Source organism: Crassostrea angulata, chromosome 3 (assembly GCF_025612915.1).
Source record: "Crassostrea angulata isolate pt1a10 chromosome 3, ASM2561291v2, whole genome shotgun sequence".
NCBI lineage: Eukaryota > Metazoa > Mollusca > Bivalvia > Ostreida > Ostreidae > Magallana > Magallana angulata.
In genome coordinates this window covers 56,519,555-56,533,347 of record NC_069113.1, presented here as the reverse complement: position 1 = coordinate 56,533,347, position 13,793 = coordinate 56,519,555, and the positions used below count along the sequence as shown (strand labels likewise).

The 13,793-nt window shown below is 33.8% G+C and overlaps 1 protein-coding gene across 2 annotated transcripts in view; it reads right to left on the bottom strand.

Annotated features, from left to right (window-relative positions):
* LOC128176717 (F-box DNA helicase 1-like) overlaps nt 1–13,793 on the bottom strand; it is a 46,960-nt gene that overhangs the window by 15,963 nt on the left and 17,204 nt on the right. The window contains exons 14-19 of one of the 2 annotated variants that reach the window (XM_052843230.1): nt 11,814–11,889; nt 11,451–11,639; nt 11,260–11,364; nt 10,961–11,073; nt 10,683–10,808; nt 10,307–10,515 (exon numbers count right to left, since the gene is read on the bottom strand). The exons of the other annotated variant lie outside the window; for it this stretch is intronic. Coding sequence (XP_052699190.1) covers nt 10,348–10,515; nt 10,683–10,808; nt 10,961–11,073; nt 11,260–11,364; nt 11,451–11,639; nt 11,814–11,889 — 777 coding nt within the window. The 3' untranslated portion in view covers nt 10,307–10,347. Of the gene's footprint in view, nt 1–10,306; nt 10,516–10,682; nt 10,809–10,960; nt 11,074–11,259; nt 11,365–11,450; nt 11,640–11,813; nt 11,890–13,793 lie in introns of those variants that run through there. 2 annotated transcript variants of the gene reach the window in all.

Genomic DNA, 13,793 nt, shown 5'->3' with positions numbered 1-13,793 from the left:
TTGATAAAATGTATTCAAAATATACATTGTAAAATTGATTTGAGTGAAATATGCGTAGATTGCGTAGTCTTGGCTCAAAAGCCAGACAAATCTTGTTGATTTCAAAGAGCCATGGCTGAGTGGCCAATAATGAAATAGACAGGCCTACGGCACATTGCTGTTTGACACAACTAGACAAAGTCCAAGCTCTTGTTAAAATGGTACTATTAATTTTATATCCATGTATTAGAACATTAATCCTCTTAGACCATTGTTTCTGTCATCACACAAGTTTCCCCAGTGTATTCACCATTACATAACCAGCCACCTGTTTACTCATCGCATGGTCAATGTATTGCTTGTTCAACAATATTCGGTGTCAGAAGCAGGCACGGTGTGTTCCCGTTTTGCACACATTTGATAATTGGGTATAGAACAATAGGTGTGAATTGTGTTGTGATAGCAATTATAGTCTGCTTTCAGTCGGTGTGTTCTCCGAACGCCTACTCCTCAATTAAAAATAATAATTGGTCAAGGCAATTATGGGGCCCTCTAAGGGAACACAGGTAGACTTTACCTGTATATACTTTAGGACACAGGTAGACTTTACCTGTATATACTTTGGTTCACAGGTAGACGACATTGTCTTATTTTTAATTTAAAAAAATAAAAAGATGCAATAAATAGTGCTAATGGCTGCATGTACCTGAAATTATATTAAAAATACCATATTTTTTTAAAAACCTAAATGTTTCAGTGAAATAAAATAATCATTAAATATTATTTAAAAAAATAAAAATAAAATATCTTTCTTCATTTTTAAATTTACATCTTAACAAAATAAAACATTATATCTTAAGGTATAAATTAAAATCAGAGATTTTAAATGATGATTATCTAAATTATGACTGAGATAAAATTATGATAAAAAATCACTTTCTTCAACAAATTTGTCCTAGCTGTGAATAAATGAACGACATAAGCTTAAATATTTTTTAATAACAAAGTCATAAAACCATGTAATTGAACATCATTATGGTAAAAAAAAATCACTGATATTTTTTACATATTTGTTTTGAAATCAATTACTGTAAAGATGTTGAACTGAACTCATCCAAGCTGTAAATAGATAGATCTTCTGGAGGTGCACTACATCTGGGTGTTCCGCCAGTATCTCCACAGAGAACGACATCCCCACAGGTTTTGGACAACAGCAACACACCCATGCAGCGGACCACACTGAAGTTGTCGCCAAACAAATTATGACAGCCATCTCCATAAGATGTACAGATGAAGTTAGGCCCATTCCCTCCATTTTCAGCGAAGAACCCAACAAAGTCCGAGACAACGAATGGGGCGACACCAGCAGAGAGCTCATCGAGAGGCTGCTTTCAACACCGCCAGGTCATCACTCTACAGAGCCCGCAGGAAACAGACACCACCACTTCCAAAGACTACAGCAGACATCAGACTGGAGGGGAAATGGACAGAGACAGAGACGGGACAACCATTCCTTCTACTAGATAACATCTTCCAGAACAACACGATACTTGCGTTTGCGACAACATACAACCTTCAAGACCTTGCTGCCTCCGAGACCTTCTTCTGCGATGGAACCTTCTACACCTGCCCCAGCCTCATCGACCTTATGACCTACGCAGATTCAGCATCGGAACTTCTTCATTGACATAGTGACATTGAACGTGAAAGGACATTAAGACAGATTCAGTGCCCATATTAGTATCTATGTAAATATTGTTTATATATATTGGTATAAATTATACTTTTTAAAACTTTTTGTCATTTTAAATTGTTATTCATGTTTTAGACATCCATGTATTTATGAGTTTGTTTTAAAACAGTTCTTTGTGTCAAAATAAAAAGAAAATTGTATATAAAATGTTATGCAATTTTAAAACATTATTTTATTGAATTACATGTAGTGCTAATAAATTAAATAGATATATTAAAATTGATTCAATGTTTTCTTTTTATTTATGCAACAATTTAAATTATAAAGACATTAAAAATTTAACAAAAATGACAAACTGTTGTATTATTTTTCATTCAAGGAAACACAGGTAAAGTCTACCTGCGCCCCTTTAGAAGGCCCCATAATTGCCCAGTATAATTGAATAATGATAATTGGGCAGTAGGCGTTCGGAGAATCAGCCTTTCAGTCATAGATTTTACCTGGATTTTTACTTGTGTTTTATCATTCATTCATCAGCACCATGAAACAAGAAGAATATAGATATTTTGTTGTGTTTTAGACTAATAACTATCACAATTTTTTTTCATTTGATAAAATAAAGATCAAATAAATATTTTTAGTCTTAAATTTCCGCTCACTGATAAGAAAAATAAGGATAAGATGATTTGATTTTTACATTTTTGCCCATTTACTTTAAATATAAAACTCGATGAATTGAGGAAAAATTGCTGGTCCCGGGCCAATTGGAAGCTGATTCAGTGGATAATTATATGATAAAGGGGAAAACTACACGGCCAGTCATATGGGGTAGTCCGTGTCTCTTTTTACAACTTACATTATAGATGCAAAATATGTAAATCGCGTGTTTATAATTGGTTGTTTGGTATCAACAGAAAGATTATTATGAAAAGAAACAGACCTTTATCACAAAATATTTCAATCTTCGAAGTAGCAGCCTTGACAGTAGATCTTATGATCAACATCACCGCTTTAGTATATTGCGGGTCAATTTTCAAATCAGCAGCTCAATAAATTCCGACAAAAATAATAATTTAAATATTGATTCGATATACCTCAAACTGAAGAAGGTTGAAAATGTATGAATTAGTTCTACATTTGATAGGTTTTGTGAAAAAATATTTTCAGTTTTTGAAGCATATAAAATTGCCTATTTATCATCATATCGTCATACATTAATTTGTCTAATAGTATTCTCTTCGATTATTCAAGCCACAGCATAAATGAAAAATAATTAGCAGCGTTTTCACTAGACACATTTTCTCCATTTATGTAAGCAAAAGCAATAAATAAATACTAATATATGATATTTTCTCTTCTAAATTGTAGCGTGTAAGTGTACTTCCTAAAGGCAGGAAGATAAACAAAAGCACTACATACACAACATTTTTGCAATAATCTTTTTTGTTTAAAGAAATTCATGAAATTGTTGATGACCAAATCGATGTTTAAAATTAAATTCCAGAACATGGATGTCAATTATTATGTAAATGTGCTTCTATGCAAGTTATATTGTAACATAAAAAAAATGTAAATATCAATTGCGAGTAGATATGTTTTGTTTATTTCATTGTCAATTGCCCTTACAGGAGCTGTGATATAGACTATAGTAATTAAGCAATTATATCACCTGGTCAAATTCCCGTTTTGCACACATTTTTTCGATACCTAATTTTCAAATGTGTGCAAAACGGGAACAAACTGCAGGCACCTGCCCTGTGTCACACTTCACAGTTTATTATATTTTATTAAATATCAACCAATGACATATTAGCAGTGTTCAACAAACTCAAACGCCGCAAAGCTCCGGGACCAGACCTTGTTACCTATGAACATCTAATTTTTGGCGGTGACCTTTTGAATATGTGTCTCGTTAAACTCTTTAATACAATTGTACATATCGGGAAAATCCCAGAATTCTGGGAACGTGGATTCATCGTACCATTATACAAGGGAGGAGACAAACCTAAGACATCTTGCAATAGCTACAGACCAGTTGCCCTGTTGTCATGTTTCCTTAAAGTTTTTGAAAATGTTATCAATTCAAGAATATCAGAGTTTGTTATTGACAGACATTTCCCCTGCGGAAAACAGCAGGGTTTTCAAAAGCATCTTGGGTGTTTAACCGCTTCCTTCAATATGCAAGAAACTATATACCATAACGTTGAACAGGGCAGCAATATTTACGTATGCTTTTTAGATATCTCAAAAGCTTTCAATACGGTTTGGAGGCATGGCCTCCTTATCAAATTACGCGAAATGGGTATATCTGGAAAACTTTGGTCAATCATTAATGATTGTCATACAAACACAACCAGTGCAATTGTTGTCAATCAAACCCAATCAGACTGGTTTCCCGTGTCACAAGGTGTACGACAAGGTGGAGTTCTGCCAACCTATCTATATCTTGTGTATATTAACGAACTTGTTGTTAACCTGGAAAAGTCCTGTACAAATACTGGTATTTTTAATATAACCAGCAACTGTCCATCGCTTGCTGATGATATTGTGTGTATTGCAATAACACCTACAATGTTACAGCGCATGCTTGATGTCTCTTCCGAATATTCCAGGAAGTGGCGTTTTTCCTTCAATGATCAAAAATCGTGCATTTTACAAGTCCGCTCTAAAGGCTCCAAACTAGATTTTGATTATATATGGAAACTTGGTGATACAATAATTCCATGTGCTGACAACTATAATCACCTAGGCATTATTATCAACAACAAACTTACACTCTCAGATAGGACTATAACAGCTTGTAGAAAAGGACAAAAATCATATTTTGCTCTCAACGATATAGGCTCCAACTATCTTAACCCGCTTACTTTGTCACACCTCTATAAGGCGATCGTTCTTCCCACAGTCCTCTACGGTTGTGAATTATGGAGCAATCTATCTACCAACGATCTTCAACGCCTATTAAATGTTTTTCAACATTTTGTTTGCAAAAATGCACAAAATCTTCCGACCAAAACAAGATCCGATATCTGTGAAAGTGTTTTCAAAGTTCTACCTATCAAATCGGAAATAGATATCGGCAAACTCTTATTTCTAGGCCGACTCTGTCTCATGGATCACCAGTCTCTTTCAAAGAAAATATTTTCAACACGCCTATTTTCATTCCTAGAGAACATTTCCAATAAACAGCGAGAGTTTATTCCGGATGTCATCAATATTTTGTCCACTTACAGTCTTACTGAATACCTACAAACATGGCTCCTTGATTGCTCATTTCCACCAAAACAGACTTGGAAAAAGATAGTGAGATCTGCTGTATCTAAGCTACACCAAACAAACCGTAACATTAGAATGATAAATGACAATGATTTTTACCGTTTCAAATCCATTATCCAAAACCAAAACCCAAGTTTCATCTGGTCTATTCCGTCCAACTCATACGAAATCTCTCTTTGTAAATTTATCTGCAAGCTTATAGCTTGCCCTCCGGAACAGACTCCCTTTATCTGCCTACTATGCAACACCATGTCTGTATGTTCCTGTCCCTCTACTAATGACTTACGTACATACTGGTGGGATCAGATCACCAACTCCTTTGATATTCACCTCTCCGCGGACCTGTGTGCCATGACTGAGGATGATATATTCTTCTTTCTTCTAGGTGGGAAATACTTCACATGGTTGTCAGAAAAAGATGTACGTGCAGTTCATATACTTAACTTTCATTACATCCGAGACACTGCTGCACGCTACAATCAGACCCTCAAATCTCAACCTAACCGAATGTTAGCAGCATAACCTGTGTACGTGTGTGCCCCGTCCCCCGTGTAGGACCTCCCCCCCCACCCTTTTTTTTTTCTTTTGATGTTTTGGTTGAGATCTACAAACTTTATTGCTTTTAAGCGCTTAAAATACATTATCAGTGCATGCACATCAATGACTTTACAATAAACTTGATTGAAAATTTTCTGGGTTTTTTTTTATTGCGTATTACCGGTTCACAGGGAGGCAACGTTTTTTTCTTCAGCATTTTACACCCAACTTTAGGGATGCATATTGTACACATGTGTGGGCTATACACAAGAATTTACGGTATAACAATTTATGTCAATGGCTTTCATTTAAAAAAAAAATACTTTAGTTGAAAAAAAATGTCTACCTGCAACAACTAACAACTCACCTGCAAAAGCAATGATTTTGATTACTTCCCCTGCGTGAACATTGTGGTTAACAATGCGTAGCTGTTCATGAGTTAATTTCACTACTGTATCTGATCGACTACAAAACAAAAGAACCTGTTTTAATTTGTAATCTCTGCGGTACAAGACAACTATTAAGATGGTAAAACAGACCATTATTTGTAAACTGATAAAACAGTCCAGTCCAATATGAAGAATCGTAATATTAGTTACTTAAATAAATAATATTACTAAAATGTGTAATATTACAAATCTTTGTAATATAGATCTTATATTACGAATTTTCGTAATGAAGTTATATTACGAGAACTTGTAAGATAGCAAGCGGTGGGAAACTATATTACAGAAAATCGTGGAAACGCAATAAGAAAGTACCATCAGCGAAGGGTAAGTGAACATTTTGTTCAATTACTTGTTTGTAAGAATTTTCCGTGAGATATGATTAATTTTCTACAAAACTTCAAAGTCTCCTTTAGTGTGATATACTACTCCGAACTCCTTAATTCCTTCTGAAATGTACACTAAAGATCTGACCCCCATTCCACATCACGAGATGTTACGGGAGATAACTTGTACATCTCTGAGTGATGCCCGGATCTCTGGTAATTACGGATATATTAATGATTTATTTTCTGCGAAAGAAACACACACAGGATAATAATAATGATAACTTTAAAAAACCGCAAGTCAAATCTTTTATAGTCATAGGGGAATAGACGCCAAATAAAAGATGAGTTGAAGCGAACATCCTGGATTTTTTTATGATTCGGGAAAAAAATACGATAGTGTTCATGTTCTACTTTTCATTATGATGGGATTATTTTCGCTCTTAAATAATAGTACTTATTACATAAACTAACAACATAAACTAACAACGATTGAACAAAGCGGAAACATTGTAACTATGAACATTATGAATGCGCCGTGACGTCATGTTTGCCCTATTTACATGCATGTACAATAAGTTCAGTGGTGAAATTTTTTCTTTTAAAGCGTGATATGTTTAACATTCTAATAGAGAAATACTAGATAACCTAGTGTGTTAGCTCATTCCCCCACCATCCAATATATGCTAATGTACCCGTGATAAAAGTCATGTCTGTTTGAACCAAGAAAGTGCCGATTGTTTCCAGTGTCCTGTTGAATAATTGCACGTGCAGGGCGAGGGGGGAGAACAAACATTTTCTTAAATTTACAAATTGAATTATCAGGGAGTTGCAAAACTACTCGGAAAATTACCAGTACTTTACAGTAAAACATGCTTAAAACAAAGTTCCTGGGAAGGGCGATTTTGTTTCATTTCAAACTTAATTTGTTACATCCATTATCTTCACAAGGAGAATGAAAATCACTTTCCAACAAGCATCAATTCATTATAAGTGAGTTCGCTAACTTCGCTATAAGTTTAACAATTTTATTTAATATGATATTACCTTACATGTCATGTAATACCTGTAATTGGTAATGCTCTGTTGACCTCCCTTGGTAACTGCCTTAAGATCTCTATAATGAGCCACAGAGGAATTCTCAAACAGATACAGGGCAGAGAACAACCGGGAATACATCCTGTCAATCAAAACAGTGATATGTTGTTAAAGTTCTTTTAAAGAACATGACAAACATGAGAGTCTAGTTAATTAATTTAATTAAAGCTATATTTATAATACATGTACATACATGCAGTAACATATAGTTAAACAAATTCATTATGCTTAATCGCATTGCTTCCACTTTTTTCATGAAATTATATCATACTCCACATCTCTCAGTAATTTTGTACTCTTTCCACACAGCACTTCTTTTGAGGAATTTCATCACCACCAAACTATATGAACAGCAATACAACATCTCCAGAATTTCCTCTGCCAAACACATAGAACGTGACATACAACTGATGATTTCCTGTACGTCCGCTGCTGTCTCCGTGATCACCACTAGAATGATGATTTAACTCTGGGGATTCCGAACCTTACATATAGTACAACAAATCATGTTCTCAGCTGAATTTGACAAAAATAACTTATGAATATTAGTTTAATGAAATGGGAAAAATGTTGCCTGTTAGCATGTATTGATCACTCTCATTTATGACCTTTTATATTAACCTTCTCTAGGGCACCATGAATCATGTTTGAAAAGACAATCAAAACAGTTGGAGTATTTTTCCTTTAAAAATTTCATCTGTGTTTTTATCACTCTTAGATATTATGAATCATTATATCAACTATCTCGAGTCCATAAAATCACGCTTTTGTGTATTTACCTCACAGATGTTTGCTGACAGGACATACCCAACCATCCCCCCTACCAAGCCAATATTACAGAGTCACCCAGGGAGTTCAGATCAGAATTAATAAAAATCTTTAAAAAATTGTTACAAAATATATTTATGTGAACGATATAAAAACATACCTTTTCTTCCTCTGCACATAAAAAAGAGAATTTAGTTATTCTGGGTTGCTCTGTAATATTGGGTCAGAAAGGGGTGAGGAAGGGGAGGTTCTTGTCACCTAGCAGTCATACCTGCTTCTACGATATCATGACTTATTGTATTTTACACCCTCTCTCAATGTCATAATTTGTGAATTTATACTGTGCCCCCCCCCCCTTTTAAAAATTTCTGTATGAATAATTATCATGACTGAGTGTTTACATTATACCCCCTCCATGATGAGTACTGACAATCTCTCCTCCATCAGAGCTTTGGCCGACGTATATTTCTTGTGTTGCTGCATTTTTTCTGACACATCTTTACTCACAGACACAGGAAAAAAAGGAAAGAATTGAAGTATCTAAAATTACAAAAAATGTACTCATACTATCAAAACAAGGTAACAAAAGACCATAGGGATCTTAATCAACCCTAAATATTTCAAACTTCAAAAAGATTTTCTCTTTTATTATCACATAAATCACACAATTTATTTAGATCATCGGCCAAACTTTTCAATTCTTTTTCTTAATCTCAGGTACTTTGATATTAAAAGCACTCTTTCCCTACCGGCCAGGTATCCAAACATTTTACTTCTCACCTGATGAGTCTGGACAGATACTCTGACCATGATGTGTTTTTAAATCTATTCTCTGTCACGATTCGCCCAACCGCGACCTTTGATTCCTCATTTATTTTGGTTGTCCTTTTTAAGATTTATAGTATGCCTTTTTTGCTATTTATATAAACTAAAGAATAAATATAAGAATCCAAAAACAAAATCAGTAAAAAAAATTCAAAATAAATCTTAAAAGAGCTAAGCTGAAATGGAATCCATTTTTTCTTCTGAAATGACATTATTCCATTTTATACCCAATCTGTTGGCATTCACGCACACATCTAGTAAAGACAACTGGAAAAATGTTCTTGGCAACAATTCAATATTGGATTTTAATAAACGAGTTAACTTTAACTTCAGGCGGATGACCAAAACTAATTTGCGTCAGGGCTTTCTTCGGCTTGTTCAATCGTTACCACTGATATATATTGCAGGAGAAGCTTTGGTCAATATGTAGGAAGAACCCATACTTCTTGAGTGGTTTCTATCCCTTGGAGAAAATTCTAAGCAAATTAAAGTTATGAATTGTTGACTAAAACAATAATTCACTTTTGTGATTGAACATATTTGTTGTAGTTAAGCAATTTGCTGAAAACAGAACCACTTGAGTTGGTTTTTCTACTTATTTGGGTCAAAATTAGGATTCATGTAACAGCATGAGATGGAAAAACAAGATATTCCAGGTAATCCCAAAAATCCAATGCTCAGTAAGGAATGATTTAAAAAACCAACAACAACAACAACAACAAAGCCTTATCTTTCTAATGATCTGTATTGTATAAATAAATAACAATAACTGCACTATCTAAATGCAAAAAATCTCGGTTACATGAGTTATCTAACTTGACAATTTTAGCTGTGGCATTCTTAGAACAACAAGTCTTTTAAGTGATATAAAAAGGCATGAAAAATAGTAGTCCACATGACAAAATGTGTCTGACAACAAAGTAAGTTTGAATGTCCTACATTTTTTAATACTATATATACTACAGTATGGAACATCAGTATTTGAAAAAATTCCAACAAAACAAAATTTTAAAAATACCAACAAAACGAATTGTTGAATGGCTTTTAATATTTTTCTTTTCTGGTGTTATCAATAAGAGCCAAGTAGAAAGAAATCAAATCAGCTATAGAATACTAGTAATCAGAATCGTTTAGCACCATTGTTTGATTGCTTTGTTTACGATGAAACACATTTTCTCTCTCTCTCTCTCTCTCTCTCTCTCTCTCTCTCTCTCATAAACACACAAAGCTTATAGTCACTCCCTCAAACTAATACAGATGCACTTTTCTCTCCTGTCTTTACTGTTTAAGTGTTTTTCTCACAGGTTAAATAACACTTTACACTGCATGGAAGTCTCTTTCTCTCTCTCTTTCTCTCTCTCTCTCTTTCTTTCTTTTCTCTCTCCTCTCTCTCTCGTCTTCACACTCCCAGATCAATAATAATCTCTATCTCTCTCTCCTCGTCGGGAAAGTCCTCGGCCTGTGTGTGCTTGCGATCGGGATCTCCTAGTAATTCTCTGAAGTGATGACTATTCTCCACCAGAATCTTTGGTCCATAAACACCTCCCTCAATAACGACTCCATCACTCTACAAATGATAAACATGCATGTATCAGTATCTATACACTCATTCGTGTCTCATGTGCTACAGGATCAAATAACCATTGGAATTATTTCATTAAATACAAAAACAATTTATAGCAAATAAAACCCTCTTTCATTTAATGTAAAAGCATATCCAACAAGAAGACTAACCGTTACTATTCGTTTCTTTTGTAAAATCAGAGCAAAAGGAGTGAACTCCTCGTCCGTCTCTTTACATTTCATGACAACTCCGGAAGTTACCAACTGAGAACTCAGCACAGGAAACTCGTATTTCTCCTTAAATCAAAACAAAAAAAGAAAGAGTAAAAGAATGCAATTGGAAGTTTAGAAAACTTATCTCGGAAATTCAAACTTCGTAAAGCATTATGTTTTTATGAAATAGGAAAGAAATGTTAAACATGTTTTGACTTTAAATAAGATAGGATTACCCCTGCTTTTTTCATCAGGTTGACGAGAGTTGGAGTCATAAGGAGAGACCGCTTAGCTCTAGTCACTGCTACATACAGAAGATTGAACTCGTCCGCACTGATCGGCACTGGTCCTGATAAAAACGAAAATACAGAAAGCATTAAAACTCTGACCTTATATATCTTAGTAATGCTGTTTCTGCTTTACTTTGATTTAATATTCAGACTTATTTGATTGATGGTAAGCATTGGTAGTGAAAACATTAAAGGTAATATGGAACTATAAATGTAAACTCTTTGTATTGTGTATTGTTACTGACTAGAAAGTCCGGTCACAAAGTCCAATCCCACATTGAAATCATCTGTCAACTTCACTGTGTTAAACTCCAGTCCTTTCGCTTTGTGGACTGTACTGAAGATCATGTCTGTAAAACAAATCAGATAAATAACAGCAGGCAGGCTTATTGACAGACCGATGATTTACCCCATTCTGTCTGTTCAGATCCATTACCTGCAGTGTTGAGATCTTTTACAGTCCTGGCCAGGATCTTGTGTATGGAGACAGGAAGATTATGGTGATAGGTCTTCACAATCTTTATTTTTCCTAGCAACTCCATGTCATTTGTCTTCAAAGCGAACTGCTCAAACTCGGAAAAACTGTTAAACTTCTTCACTAGCTTATTCTCAATGACACGTTTCTCTGAAAAAATTATATTTGTTCAAATTCTTTAGTCAAAAGTAAATGATACACTTTTTAATATTGTACATTGTATATGAATAATCATAAGATCGTTACAAAGAAAACATATTTATTTGGTCAGTTTCAACAAAATTTATATTCAAAGATGCTGCATTGAAGTCTGAAATAACTTACGTTTAATTCGTTCTTCAGGGGAGAGCATCAAAGTATAGAGATCCTGTAGCATTGGAAATCCAAAGCCATCTGTGCCCTATAAAACAGGTTTATAGTTTACAGGTGATCAATCTTGTATTTCATGCACACAGAATACCAAATCTTTTCAAATTCATGAAGCATTAACCCTGTATGATAGACTTAAAATTCATTTCTTTTGCCTATACAATTTACAACATGCACCATTATTTTCAAACTCTATCTCAAATTACTTGTCAAAGAGAAGTTGTTACATTTAGAAAGGCATGCAAGATCATCAATGGAACATATCCTGTACAAACAAAATATATGAAATATAGACAAATTACATATTAAATTTTAATTAAAACCATAAACAAGAGGCCCATGGGCGACCAGGGGTGGGGTTATTGGAAAAAGTATTTTGTAATTTAGTGTATTTAATTACATTTTTCAAAGTAATTGAAAGTAATTTGTAATCGACTTTGCCTTCAATTACCGTACAAGTAATTGAATGTATTTAAATACATTTCAAATATATCATGTATTTTCAATTACATTTTCATTACATTTCAATTACTTTTTATCCAATTTTTGAAGTTTAAAAGGGTGACTTATAATCATGATAATTATGTTTAGTGTGTACATGTATATCTGCTCGGCATGGGCTTTTGTTTATACAATAATTAAATGTCTCATAATGTTAATATGTTTATACATCATGCCACACTACCCAGGGCAATAAGTAAAGGTCTAATTTTATTCATGTGTGAACCCCTCTCATACCCAAGAACCCCCCCCCATCCCCTATTTTAGACTTAAGGGAGTCTAAATACCATATTCTTTTCAATCATAGTCAATATTACTTTATATACTGATGGGCTGTACTACCTATAGTTGTGTATTCTTTCCGATTCTGATACTGGAAAAAAACTAGTGTCAATGAAAATTTTTCTTGAAATTTGAAAACAAATTATACAAATGATCATTTAATAGAAATCCAACCTTTAAAATCATTACCCTACATAAAGCCTTGCAATCGTGGTTTATACATGTACAGCAAAACTCGTTTATAACGAACACGGATATAACGAATTTACGGCTATAACGAATTTTATTTCAAGTCCAGGCAAAGTCCTTATATAATCCTTTATAAAATTGTCGCGTATAACGAACACGGCTATAACGAATTTACGGTTATAACGAAGTAATTTAAGATCCCCGCTGATGAAATTTGAACGTTTTTTACACAAATTTTTTTCACTACAAAATTCATTTAAGACGGGAAAATTCCTATATCGAATATATTTTTCAAAAAAAAAATTATTAAAAAATATACGTAAGAATTTTAAATATTGTATTGACTATTTCTTTTTACTGACAATGGTCTCTATTAACGTACAATAGTTTGAAGAATTGTCAGCTGAAGTGCTGTTTTATAGCAAATTCGCTATAAAAAAAATTGCAAATTCGCTTTAAACGTATAACGAGTTACGGCTATAACGAAATTTTTTCTGTAGTCCCCTTAAATTCGCTATAAATGAGTTTTGCTGTATTTGTCCTCAAGATTTTTTAAAAAACAAAACTAAGTAATTAAAGAGTATTTAATTACATTGAGAGTTATTAATTACATTTGAAAAAATCAATGTAATTGTAATTACAAGTAATTCACAAAATTAATAATGTATTTGAAAGTATTTAATTATATTTTAAAGTAATTGACTCCAACTCTGTGGGCCACATCACTCACCTGTACAACAGTTCCTTGTAACATTTTATTTGGTAGCATATGCTATTTTTATTTTAAACATTGAACCCCTTTCTGGGGCCCCAGTATTGGTCAGTGGTATATGGTTGGCATGGGTCTATGACAACTCATCGAAAGAAAACTCATCGAAAAAATTCATCGATGCGACAACTCGCCGAATGGACAGCTCATCGATACCACAAGTCATGGAATAGACATCTCATGGATACGACAAT